Source organism: Megachile rotundata, chromosome 8 (assembly GCF_050947335.1).
Source record: "Megachile rotundata isolate GNS110a chromosome 8, iyMegRotu1, whole genome shotgun sequence".
Lineage (NCBI taxonomy): Eukaryota > Metazoa > Arthropoda > Insecta > Hymenoptera > Megachilidae > Megachile > Megachile rotundata.
In genome coordinates this window covers 11,961,685-11,976,301 of record NC_134990.1, presented here as the reverse complement: position 1 = coordinate 11,976,301, position 14,617 = coordinate 11,961,685, and the positions used below count along the sequence as shown (strand labels likewise).

At 37.3% G+C, this 14,617-nt stretch overlaps 1 protein-coding gene across 8 annotated transcripts in view; it reads left to right on the top strand.

The window, feature by feature from the left end:
- Stg-1 (stargazin related protein STG-1) overlaps nt 1–14,617 on the top strand; it is a 55,705-nt gene that overhangs the window by 28,735 nt on the left and 12,353 nt on the right. For all 8 annotated transcript variants that reach the window (XM_076534673.1, XM_012290390.2, XM_076534671.1 and 5 more), the window contains exons 2-3: nt 1,142–2,019; nt 13,982–14,074. In XM_076534673.1, the coding sequence (XP_076390788.1) occupies nt 1,704–2,019; nt 13,982–14,074 (409 nt within the window). In that variant the 5' untranslated portion in view covers nt 1,142–1,703. The remainder of the gene's footprint in view (nt 1–1,141; nt 2,020–13,981; nt 14,075–14,617) is intronic.

Below are 14,617 nucleotides of genomic sequence, written 5' to 3'. Positions count from 1 at the left end.
TTCCCTAGATCCAAAATGCTTCCTTTCCAAATTCCCTAGATTCCAAATTGCTAAATTACAAAATGCCTAGATTCCTAATTTCCATTTTCCAAAATCCCAAGATTTGAAATTCCTAAATTACAAAATCCCTAGGTCCTAAATTTCTTAATTAGTAAATCCCTAGATTCTTAATTTCCATTTTCCAAAATCCCAAAATTTGAAATTCCTAAATTACAAAATTCCTAGGTCCCAAATTTCGAAATTAATAAATCCCTAGATCCTTAATTTCTATGTTCTCAAATCCCTAGATTCCAAATTCCTAAATTAAAAAATCCCTAGATCCCGAATTCCAAAACTACCAAATCCCTGGATCCCAAATACCTAAATTGAAAAATCCCTAGATCCCAAATTCCATAACTACCAAATCCCTAGATCCCAAATTCCAAAACTACCAAATCCCTAGATCTCAAATGCCTAAATTACAAAATCCCTAGATCCCAAATTCTAAAACTACCAAATCCCTAGATCCCAAATTTCAAAACTACCAAATCCCTAGATCCCAAATTTCAAAACTACCAAATCCCTAGATCCCAAATTCCAAAGCTACCAAATCCCTAGATCTCAAATTCCTAAATTACAAAATCCCTAGATCCCATATTTCTATTTTCCCAAATTCCCAAATTACCAAATCCCTAGATTCTATCCCTAAATTCTTAAATTACTAAATGCATAAACTTATATGTAATAAAATTAGTGACTTATATATAAGTAAATGGAATGAATAAGGAAATGGAACGCGTGCAAATAAAATAAAAAGAAAATCATAAAAATTTAACCATAAATTTAAAAAGAACGTAAACCTCAAGTCCCCGATCTCATTACGTAAACCGTGTCCGACCACTTAAAATTCCGAGCGACAAAGTAAGAAGAAAAAAAAAAGAAAGAGCGAATAACTAAAATAAAGAAAGCTCGCACTTTAGAACGAGGATTAAACCGTGAGACCGTTCTCCCTCGAAACTTATTCGCAAAGCGTTGAATTTCAGAAATTCCGGCATCGGGAGATTTATGAATTTCAGTTAATGCATCTTAAATTCTCGAAATGTTTCGAGCAACAGCACATGTACCTCATAAATCTTAGCCAGACTGACGCTTTCTGTTACAGAGTTGGAGAAAGGACGACTGCCGCCACCTTGACGAACTTAGAACTGCGAACTACGAACTTCTAGAAAGCCAGGAGGGCGTGCGACTCTCCACGGAACCCTCTCGAGTTTCCTATCCAGGAACACGTCAACCGGTGTGTTCGTAATAAATGGTGGATAACCTTTTACCTGGCGGCGATATTTCAAATACAAACTTCCACTGAATTATGAATAAATGACGCTTGCCCGTCAAATTTAACTTCGCCGGAGTGTTCATCTCGCAGTTATTCGAATACACCGAAATCTCGGAAACTTCAGCTTCAGATTTCCTTCACCTTACAACCTCTCACCGGGTCAATTTTTCGACGTGAATTTACAAGAGTTCCATAGAGTTCGAATTTCCATAAAATTCACAAAAAAAAGTGTTAACGAATCCAGTGGTTATTAATCGATAACGATGACATAATATGATACATTTCTGCTCGAAAACCGGTGACAAAAAAATTTGGAAGAGAAGATCGTAAGAATCGAAGGTATATAAGTGATCATTGGTGGGATGTCCCCGTGACAAAAGGGCACGTGGTGATGTCTTGGTGTTGTTGGTGCTGCGACAACCTCGGCGGTGCCGGTTCTTCAAGTGCTGGTGCTGGGGGTGTTGTTACCGGTGCATCTGCTGGCAGTGTAGTTGTCGACGGAAACAGCAATAACGCCGGTGGTGGTGGTCTCGGTATTGCTTCCGGTCTTTCTGCGATGCTATCATTGATCGTCGTCACGGTCGCCATCAGTACGGGAGAATGGCTTCTAACGGAAGAGAAACTGCCGAAAACTTCATCGAACGTTTCTGCGGAACCTGACAGCAAAGTTACCTACAGTGGCCTGTGGAGAGTCTGCGTTGCTACAAGTAAGTACTTCCGGGTCACTTTATGCGGCCAACTTCGTCTCATAATTACCGTCGTGCACAGACATTTGGGGCTTAATGTTCTTCTTGACGGATCGGACTGTTTCAAGAATTTATTGTTACTACACGTTCACTAGTATTTACGTTTAATATTACATTACTGGTATTTAGTAGAATTTATGTTTTATGTTTGATAATGTTACTTTGCTGACGTGATCATTTGAGAACTTAATATTTGTATTATATACAGAGAAGCTCATTTAGGGATTATTCAGAGCGCCAGAGTTGCGCACGCAGCTAGAGAATGCAACCGCGTCTGCGCGCGTAGCTAGCGACTGGAATTGCGTCGCGCACGCAGATAGCGAGTGGAACCGCGTATGCGCGCGCAGCTAGCGACTGCAACTACGCCTGCGCGCGCGGCTAGCGACTGCAACCGCGTCTACGCGCGCACCTAGCGACTGCAACCGCGTCTGCGCGCGCACCTAGCGACTGCAACCGCGTCTGCGCGCGCACCTAGCGACTGCAACTACGCCTGCGCGCGCAGCTAGCGACTGCAACCGCGTCTGCGCACGTACCTAGCGACTGCAACCGCGTCTGCGCACGTACCTAGCGACTGCAACCGCGTCTGCGCACGTACCTAGCGACTGCAACCGCGTCTGCGCGCGCAGCTCTCGCGTTCCAATTGATCCTCCTTCTTCCTCAATAATTCAAAAACGAAGCTTCAAATCACATTTCTGCAAAGGGAAATCTTGTTCAGAATGACATCCTCTACCACCCCTTTCATACACCTACACTAGTTACGAGACACCCTGTATATTAACCATTTATAAAACCCATAAATCCACTTCAACGTTACCGATCGTAGAAGTCGCCTTTTTCATGCATTCAGAAAGAAATCGGTACAACGAAAACTCGCGAAGAAAGTATCGAGGCTGAAAATTGTTTGGAGCTTTCTTTGAAAGCACCTAAGCACTCTCAGGGGAAAATCGTATTTAAGGAAATCTAATTTGTCTTTCGAGGATTTTGCCAAGGAACCGTTAAAAGCCACGATCGCCACGGACCGTTGCTTATTCACCACAAGTTGGTCCGTAATTTCAGAAAATGCGACTACCACTTTTTTCGTCGTTTTTTCTATGAATTTTCTGTTACTATTTTGATATTTAAGAGTCGACATCTTTCCATAAATTAAGAAATAATTTTTATAAATTAATTCTTCAAAAATATTACTAGCTGACATGTGGCTGCCGCCATTAAAGTGTAAACTGACACACCTGGTAAACTATATTTTTAAATATCTCCCACACGTTCTCTTCATGAATTTATCAAGAGATTGTAACACCGTGGCCCCACGAAAAGAAACCATTAAACAATTAGCAGAAAATTCGTTTATCTTCGCGCGCCCACATTTTTTCATCGCGGAGATTAACTTTTAGTTTCCGAGTCTCTCGGGTGCCACATATTCCGAAACTCTTCTAAAACTGTTCATAAACACTCGCGGGTGTCCGGTGAATATTTCGCAACGTTTTTCCACGTGACAGTTTTTCCAGCGCGCATTACACTAATAGAATTAAACGACTATCGCTAATGGTTTACTTCCATTTTATCGCCCGTCGTATTCGTCAGAGTTTTAAAATTTCCAACGGCGAATTACGCTTTTAAAAAGTGTATCCTTCATTTCGAGATATCGTCGCCAGTTTCACACGGCTGTTTTGCATAGCCGTTTTGCAGCAGTTTTCTTAAATATTTAACGGGCAAGACTTACGAGATCCCTCGAGTAACGTTCGTAGTCCGACTTTAATACGTGCAGTCCTCATGGCTGAATAATGGCCTCTGTTTCTGCTGGAATTCGTTCGTCGCGAAGTTTTTCCGGAATTCTTGCGCAATCGTTAAACTACTAATGCAAGGTTATTTACAAACTCGTGTTTAACTACGCTAATGTAGAAATTTTTTTTCCGAGGATTTTTCGGAGGCATTAAGTTCGAATTTACAGGTACAATTTGCAAAACTTTGGAGATACTCAAATTTTATATTTTTGTACTTCGTAATTTAATTTGTAAGTTCGTGTAAATTCAATATGTTACGAATGTCCTTATAGTACTCAAGCTACACATGACGCGCTCACGTTTAATTATTCGTTTATCACCGTCAGGAAAGAACCGAAATACACAGCTTCGGCAATAATAAAACGTCACGTTCGCTCGTGTTTTTCTAGCAGTTTTAATTCCGCGGTCAGACGACCGCGTATTACTTATTCCTGGGGCATGAAAATTATAAATCTTTTTATTTTCTGTTAACTTCCATAGTTTGCGACAGTGCTGTCGAGGTGCACGCTGGTCCAGGCTTAGCTGCATCGCTGGACACGTAGCTGTACGTGCTTCAAGCTTTGCATATTAATGTCTAAACGGAGTCGTGATACTGCCTGGATATTCCAGCGCTATAATTTGCAGTCCTTTGGCGACATAGTAAATGTTTCGTTACGGTCAACAATCAAATGTGTTCTTTCTCCTCCACATTTTTCAGCGAAATACTGATATCGAAAAAAATTATACGGAAAGTCTGTATGTGTCGCTGTAGTTATGACGATTAAACGAACTGGGATTTCTAACGGGCTACATATGTCAATCAGCTACGATGACGCACTTAAACTACACATGTCGCAGTTAAACTACATATGACGCACTCAAGTTACATATGATATCAAGTATTAAGCTAAACTTGGTACCTGAAACCTGATACTTGGACCTTGAAACCTGATATTGAAACCTGACACTTGATACCTGAAACCCGATACTCAGAACCTGAAACTTGATATGTGAAACCTGACACTTGAAACCTGAAACCTTATACTTGGATCTCGAAACCTGATATCTGAAACATGATACATGATACCTGAAACCTGATACTTGTAACTTGATACGTACTTTTACCGACCAGACTTGTAACTCGATACTTGAAACTTGATATTTGAAACCTGATACTTGATACCTGAAACCTGATACTTGGAACTTGATACGTACTTTTATTTTGCTGCGTACTTGATGACTCGAGAATGACTCTTCGAAGAATTTTTACGTTTCGCAAAAGCTCGGAGTGGGCTAACAATTTTTGTGACATTACCGAGGGAAAACAGTTTCTGATTTTCTATCGGTTTAGCTAAAATTCGGCTGGAGATGGAAACGCGAGTGACGTATGAAGCGTGTCTTTCCCGCAGTGAAAAGTAATAAAAGCAGCAATACCACGGCACGAGAGAAAGCTGCAGACTCTATTGCTAAGGTTGAGGCTTCACAGATGTGACTACCAAACTACACTGGGAATGTAATGAGCCCTTGACACTGTTTCAATCTTAAATTTTATGAAGCAAAAAAGCCCTGCTTAAATTAGATATCAAAGTAAAAAGTATTTCAATTTGCCAAGTTCCCTCGAAATACGTCAAAACGAAATTCGTTCTGGAATTTAAGTACATTTTTAATAATTGATTTTCCGATTCCGTCACAGAGGACCCTCCTGATGAGCACTGCAGAATGACATTTAATTCATAACACTCGAAAAGGATTACCATTTCACTTTGCCATCTCTCGAAGCAAACTTGACATATACTGTACGTACAACGTAATGTAATGAAACGTGCATATTTCTTCCACTGCGTGCGAGGATTTTATTATGTTGCAAGAACGTTTTTTGCTTCGTAGCTCCTTGCTTTACTGTTTTATAATTCAATATTTCCCTGCTGTGTCATTCGCGTTCAAAGCTTAACGAAAACAGTCTCTGTGTTACAATCAAAAAGTCCAATTAAGAATTTTGCAAACTGGTTCATGCATTTGTTCCGACTAGAGCTATTTTGTATATTCATGAAACATTTTTATTCAGCTACAAGACCAATATAGACAGTAAACTTTAAATTTGTGTACAATGCAAACTTGACGTGCTACGAAATTAATTATTTAGAATATTTTGTTGGAATTATTTATGTCAATATGTTAGAATTACTATTTGTTACAATTCTCAAATTTTGTACAAAAAATTCACACGTAGCTTTGATAAAAAAAAAACATTTTATAATGCAAATAAATTTCTTAAATATTATATAGCGCTATGTAATCACTATCAGATTTTAAATATCAAAAGCAATTCCCAGATAATTTACCGTGTCCCAGAATTCACAAAACAAGTCCAGCAAAACTTCCCGTTTTTTCTTCACCCAGCTTATCCATAGGAAGGTGGAAAGCATTTAACCAGTAATATTCGGTAAGCGTTCTGTGATTCCTGTTCAGCTCTTTCGATGGAAATAACGCTTCGGGGTAGAAGTCTGAAGGAGATGAGTACAGTAGGTCGGAAATGACTCGTTACGGACGGCACCGGAAACCGCTCTCCGTCAACTACTGCCGATAAAGAAATAAACGAAAAAGAAATAGAAGTACCGATGGAGGAGACGCTCCTCCTTATCCAACTGCCGGATAACTTCTTATCGCGCTCGAAGTCACACGAATTTTTCTTTGCTCCTGCGAAAAGGAACAAGGGGTCGGAATTGCGTGAAGGAGACGATGACCGGCTCTATTAAAGACAATCTTCTTCCCTGCAAATCATTCTGAATGCTCCATAAAGTCGCTGCATTTTTTCCTTCTTTATTAACCATCACGAAAATGCCTTGCTAAAAGTTTATCTTGGAACTCAATGTCCAATTTTCCACATTGCATTTATATCTCAACATTTATAACAGTAAAACATTAAAATCTAGCTGAACATCGTGTCTTAACAACACATCAAAGATCAGTAAAAGTTAAAAGATACAAAATGTGAGATATTGTAATCGTTCCCTTAAAGCTGATAACACGAACGTGATTGCGAATTCGCATGAGTTAAACGGATAGCGTTGTTATCGAATACAAAGGTCGTATAGTCACGAACCTGGACGTTAAAACTCCATGTCTGTGACAAATGTTTCCGGACATTTAATAGAGTAATCGTGCCCGGCTTACTGTTGCTAACGGGTACCAAGAGGTAGCCCGAGCCGTTTGTACCAATTAGTCGAGCTGATGTTAAATAATATCACCCCGGGATATACGGGGTCACGCTACGTACCTTCCCCCATAGCAGTTATAAATTGAACGATCCAATTTCGTTGTAAACTTTATCCCACGCTCGAGATCTCGTGCCTTCTTCAACCCCTTATAACGTGGAGTTTCATGATGCAAAGTATTTGCATATGTAAGGATGGCTTCACACAGAATCTTCTACAAAAATCATTATGCGTCCTTCTTCAAGCTTTTATGTACCCAAATGGGGTCTAAAGCTTCGTTTTTGAATTATTCACTCGTATTTACATCTCCAGCCGAATTTTAGCTAAACCGATAGAAAATCAGAAACTGTATTCCCTCGGTAATGTCACAAAAATTGTTAGCCCACTCCGAGCTTTTGCGAAACGTAAAAATTCTTCGAAGAGTCACTCTCGAGTCATCAAGTACGCAGCAAAATAAAAGTACGTATCAAGTTCCAAGTGTCAGGTTTCAGGTATCAAGTATCAGGTTTCAAATATCAAGTTTCAAGTATCGAGTTACAAGTCTGGTCGGTAAAAGTACGTATCAAGTTACAAGTATCAGGTTTCAGGTATCAAGTGTCAGGTTTCAGATATCAGGTTTCGAGATCCAAGTATCGGGTTTCAGGTATCAAGTGTCGGGTTTCACATATCAAGTTTCAAGGTCCAAGGTTTCAGATATCAAGTGTCAGAATCCTTCAGATTCACGTCAACCTCCCATTTCAGGAACCTACACTAACCCTTTGCACTCGAAGATAATTTTACTGTTTGCAAACAGCAACTTTGAAATATTAATTAAAATGTTAAATGACTTCTTTTGAAGTTATTATTTCTCTACTAATAATTTCCACTATTGTCTACTTCGCTATGTTTATACATCACATAAGCACTATTATAGAATTAATTAAATAATGCTTCTTTTAAATTATTGTATTAAATCGAATGGCGCCTCTCGAGCGCAAAGGGTTAATTGTGAGAAAGCCAGTACAATCGAAGATCGCTAAACAATGTACCTAAAGTTCTTTGTTTAACACTGCAGTAACAATTTCTAACGCAACGAATTGGTGCGTTAAACCGGTCTCTCTATCCGAGAAATGGAAATTCTTTTAATTAAAATATGTTCGATATACTTTCCAATTACAGCCGTAGATTGAAAAAGTTTTCAGCGTCCGCCATTTTATCCGAGATCTCTTATTAAGACCTTTGGGCCGTTTACAAATTTCGACAATTCGTGGTAGTCGAATCACAAAAAGAAAAAAACGAAAATTCGCAAAGGTAATTAAGCTTTAATTTTCTGTTTCTTGCAAACTTCGGTTTGAAAAGCTCGAGGAATTGGAAGAAAAGAAGTTGCCAAAAGAGAAGGAGGACATCCGGTCCTTCGGTCACGGTTGAACAGCGGTCAGAACAGTACAACGTCGAGTTATTATTTCTATTATATGCTTCTGTCAGTGAGCACGTCGGCAACGAACCTGGAATATCGATTCAGAGCAGTCGAAGGGAGGCAATACGGCTGACTTCCGGCACGAACCGGAAATGACTGTTCCACGCCTGCCAACCCAATTCCCCGCACCCCCTGCGACAGTCCCTGTACCTGGTAACTGCAAAAGTCCTGAGCCCCTTGTGGATAATTTTTAGAAACGATTTAGTCGGATATACCTTGGATTTTATTCGGAATTCCGAACGGGAACTGGAGATCGATCATGCACGATGTAATGCACACGAACTTGTTACTGCCGTGGAATTCCAGCCAATCCTTTCCTCCATTCGTTCAACTTTGCGAAGAATTTTTTTGTAATTTTCTTGAAAATTTTCTTTTGTAATTTTTTGGAAAATTTTCTTTTATAATTTTTTTGAAAATTTCAGTAGATGATACTTTTTGAGGATATAGAAAAATTCTGGTTATGTAAAAATAGAAATTTAATTCTCGTTGGATAAGGATGCTAGAAGGTGCTAGAAGTGGAGCAGAAAATTAAGGAATTTGGAAATTAAATTCTGGCTAATTACGGAATTTAGAAATTTAATACTGGTCCATCAAGGAAGCTAGAAATTTAATTCTGGTCGTATAAAGAATTCCAGAAAATGAAGTGTAATTGAAGAAATTTAATTTTAATTAAGACAAGTAGAAATTCCGGTCCATCAAAGAACCTAGAAATTTAATAATTCACGTATTCAAAAATTAACAAATATAAAAATGAAAAATTTGTAAATATAAAACTCCAATAATTTGACATACTTTTAAATTTTGCAAAAGGTATTGCATTGCAAAGAATCAATTAATGATCGTTCTATAATATTCAGTATCTCTGATTGCAGAACAATTTGGAGTTGAACAATGGCACGCTGATTGTACGCGTTTTAAATTTATCATCTCCCTGTTGCTTTACTTAAATAGAACTTTATTCCGCCGATAATTTTGTATGTACCGTCGGGTAATATTAATTTCCGTACAAGATGCATCTGGTGCATCGTTGGTTGCATCGGACAGATAGCGGAGGACATGCACGCTGCATCGCTGGTCTCGAATGTGTTAACGATAATTATCGAAGGTAAATACGGTGAAAACACGAGCGTGCTTTATCACCGGTACCAACTTAGCGTTGCTTCCGCGATTCTGAATACTTCGAACTGTAGGTGTATTTTGCGAAACGTGCGTTTTAATTTTACGTTTCGTGGGAGTTATTGAACGTGGTTGACTGTTATGAGAGATTAACTTAAACAAATTTAAAAAATTTAACATAATTTGCAAAATCAATGATCTTAAGACATTTGAGATATTTAAGAAATTTAACAAACTTAGCTAATTTAAGAAACTTGAAAAATTTAGGATATTTAAGAAATTTAAGAAATTAAAAAATATTAAGAAATTTAGGAAATTTAAGAAACTCAAGAAATTTAACAAGTTCCAGAAATTTAACAACTTTATCAATTGTATCAAGTTTATCAAGTTTATCAATTTTATCAATTTAATTAACTTTATCAATTTTATCAATTTCATCAATTTTATAAATTTTATCAATGTCGTCAATTTCAACAATTTTATCAATTTCGTCAATTTTATCAATTTCATCAGTTTTATCGATTCCATTGATTTTATCAATTTTATCAATTTCCTTAATTTCTTCAATTTTATCAATTTCCTTAATTTCTTCAATTTTATCAATTTCCTTAATTTCTTCAATTTTATCAATTTTATCAATTTTATCAATTTTATCAATTTTATCAATTTTATCAATTTTATCAATTTTATCAATTTTATCAATTTTATCAATTTCCTTAATTTCATCAATTTTATCAATTTTATCAATTTTATCAATTTTATCAATTTTATCAATTTTATCAATTTTATCAATTTCCTTAATTTCATCAATTTTACCAATTTTATCGATTTTACCAATTTTATCAATTTTATCAATTTTATCAATTTCCTTAATTTCATCCATTTTACCAATTTTATCGATTTTACCAATTTTATCAATTTTATCAATTCTATCAATTTTATCGATTTTACCAATTTTATTAATTTTGTCAATGTCGTAAATTTCATCAATTTCACCAATTTTAACCAGTGACAGAAAAAAAGTATGTGTTCCCACAAAATATTTTACCTAAAACAAACTAAATTCCATCAACGCAGCAGATTTATGATAAATAGCATTCAACATTACAATTTGAAACGTTATCTTCCTGATACTCTTTTTGAGAAGTATTTGAATACATTTGATCTCATATCCTTCACCGTCAGCACAGAAAGAACATTTGTTCGATACAGCAAGTGCAGTCGACTTCACATTTTTAGATTTCGATTTCGCGAGATGAACGTCGTAGCAGATGTTTAAGCACTTTACGAGGATCGTATATACGTACGTGTACTGATTTTCAGGATTTACGAGAGCAAATCCGTGCAAATAATATTGGTATGCAAAGGATGATTCCAATAAAATTTACCGATTGCGTTTGCGTTTTCGCGAATCGAAATATTGACTGCTCTATTCATTCTCGCCTGTATTTTTCTGTGTATATCTTTCTTCGATGCTCTTCCATTTCATTCTTGTAATTATGTATATATGGGATGATTTTTTTTATTTATTAGATTTTTTGTTTAAATATATTGTATTTTATGTGGACTCAATTTACGTCTGTTTGACAGTCTTTTATTTTGTGAACTAATTGCATAGAGTTGGACATCTGTTGACAATGTGGGAGTTGGACAATGTGAGAGTTGGACAATGTGCGAATTGGACAATGTAGGGAAAGTACAATGTAGGGAAAGTACAATGTGGGAATTGGACAATATGGGAATTCTACAATCTGGGAATTGGACAATGTGGGAATAGGACAATGTAGGAATAGGACGATGTGGGAATTGGACAATGTGGGAATTCTACAATCTGGGAATTGGACAATGTAGGAATAGGACAATGTGGGAATTGGTCAATGTACGGAAAGGATAATGTGGGAATTGGACAATGTGGGAATAGGACGATGTGGGAATTGGACAATGTGGGAATTCTGCAATCTGGGAATTGGACAATGTAGGAATAGGACAATATGGGAATTGGACAATGTAGGGAAAGGATAATGTGAGAATTGGACAATGTGGGAATAGGACGATGTGGGAATTGGACAATGTGGGAATGGGGAAATGTGGAAATTGGACAATGTGGGAATAGGACAATGTGGGATTTGGACAATGTAGGGAAAGGACAATGTGGGAATCGGACAATGTAGGGAAAGGATAATGTTGGAATTGGACAATGCCGGAATGGGGAAATGTGGGAATTGGACAATGTGGGAATTGGACAACGTGGGAATTGGACAATATGGGAATAGGACAATGTGGGAATGAAGAAATGCGGAAATTGGACAATATAGGTATTGGACAATGCGGGAATAGGACAATATGGGAATTGGACAATGTGAGAATTGGACAATATGGGAATTAGACAATATAAGAATTGTACAATATGGAAATTCCACAATATGATGAATATGAAACGACATTAAATTAATAATTTGTATTACAAACCCTCATAAATTAATGTTTGTTCCTCAAAGCAATAATTCAACAAACTACCTCGAACGAAAATCGCACGTGACGGAAGTGTATAAACACATTAATCATCCAGCCTTCTTCGATATTAAATCAGAAGCGTTTTATTTCCGGTCAACGTGTAACGGAAGTTTAACACGACAAGATATAATAGCTTGCGGAGCAGGGTATCGATCGTTTAATTAAATCGTACAAAACGGAATCGTCGCGACGAAGTCTAGTCTAATAACCGGCAACGGAGGTGTTCGAAGTTCACAGCTCGCGGATTTCTTCCCTCCGTTTCGATTAAATTCAAACCCGCGGAAGGAATAAAAAAAATCGATCTGCTGAAGATCGAATAATTCACTGACTCGACGCGTAAATTGCATTCGTGTTCATCTACCTCATTTATTTCAACTGCGATTGAAATTGGTAAAATCAAAAGCAACGGAAAGGACGTCGGTTCCTTTGAAAATAAAATTTCAACATTATGCAACAAATTGTTCTTAGTAAAATTTCATATGGAACTGCAAATCTGAGCTTTTATAACATCTAGGGGAATTTAGAATCCAGGAAAATATAGAATCTAGGGAAATATAGACTAGTAACCAAATTTGGGATCTAGAGAAATTTGGGATCTAAGAATATTAGAATCTAGGGATATTCGGAATCTGGGAGAACTTGGAATCTAGGGAAATTTAGAATCTTGGAATATTTGGAATCTAGGAAAACTTGGAATCTAGGGAAATTTGGGATCTAAGAATATTAAAATCTAGGGATATTCGGAATCTGGGAGAACTTGGAATCTAGAGAAATTTAGAATCTTGGAATATTTGGAATCTAGGAAAATTTGGGATCTAAGAATATTGGAATCGAGGGAAATTTAGAATCTTGGGATATTTGGAATCTAGGGAAATTTGGGATCTAAGAATATTGGAATCTAGGGAAATTTAGAATCTTGAAATATTTGGAATCTCGGAGAACTTGGAATCTAGGGAAATTTGGGATCTAGGAAAACTTGGAATCTAAGGAAATTTGGGATCTAAGAATATTGGAATCTAGGGAAATTTAAAATCTTGGGATATTTGGAATTTAGGGAAATTTGGGATCTAACAATATTGGAATCTAGGTAAATTTTGAATCTAGGAGAATTTGGAATCTAGGGAAATTTGCGATCTAAGAATATTGGAACCTAGGGAAATTTTGGATCTAAAAATATTGGAATCTAGGGAAATTCAGAATCTTGGGATATTTGGAATCTAGGAAAACTTGGAATCCAGGGAAATTTGGGATCTAAGAATATTGGAACCTAGGGAAATTTTGAATCTAGGAGAACTTGGAATCTAGGGAAATTTGGGGTCTAGAGAAATTTAAGATCTAGTGAAATTTGGGATCTAGGGATTTGAGAATTTCAGTTCTTGAAAATTTTGAGATTTAGGAATTTTGGGATTTTAGAATTTCAGGTATTTTGGGATCTATAAATTTGGAAGTGTAAGAATTTGAAAATCTGGGGATTTAGGAATGTTGCAAACACGACCGATCTCGCACCCCCTTTCATTTGCCAAAAGGAATTAGGGAGGCACATTAGAGACCGCGATTCACAGGCCCGGACGTCTAATTTATGCGATTTGCGTGTAACGTATGCGAGCAAGAAACAACACGGGTATAACAAACGAGTCTGCTTCCATTCCGTTGACAATAGAATGGAAAATGAAAGAGGTATAAAGCTAAACCGTGTATCAAGGGTAGAATAACATCGGGATGCACGCGATTCAACGAGCATGCGGCCAGAAATAAAGCACACATTTGCAATGTCATTGAACAATTTGCAGATTAACGTGTCGCAAAAATGTAGCTGCACGATGCTATTGCCGATAGACAAATCGTTCCATTTTGTTTCGCAGGTTCTCGCATGGAGTACGAATGTTCGAGCATTGACTATTTTCCAAACGAGGAGTACAGCCCGGATCCAAACGATTCAACCATGGCAATACCATGTGAGTAGAAGGGGGAAAATACAAGCATGATGAGACAGATGGAACGGGGAAAACATGCCTTTGAAAGGGGTTGATTAGGTGTCCTCCGTCTGACTGCTGAATTGGAATGTGACACGGACATAAAATATTCGGCGGAAAAATGCTTTCAGACAGGAGAATCTACCTCCCTGCAAACTGCATCCGACAATTTCTCTATCTCGATTTTTCGATTCGCGCGTTATTGCGGGGAAAAATCAATTGGCTCGAATCAAGTGAAATAAAAGGCAATTATAGATCATGCTCCTGTTCGCACGGTACACGCCATATGGGTGACAGTATATCAGTTTTTTTAATTCGGCTTACAAATGTTGGGGACTTTAATAAACTAGTATCTGAGATTTTTAGACTGCTTCAAATTCTAAATTTTAAGTTACTTTTGAATTTATACGATTCTAGCTTTTATAGATTTTGAGATTAGTATTTCCAAATATCGAAATTTTGGCCTTTCCAAATTTCCACATTACCAAATTGCTGTATTGTCCGATTCTCACGTTGTCCACTTCC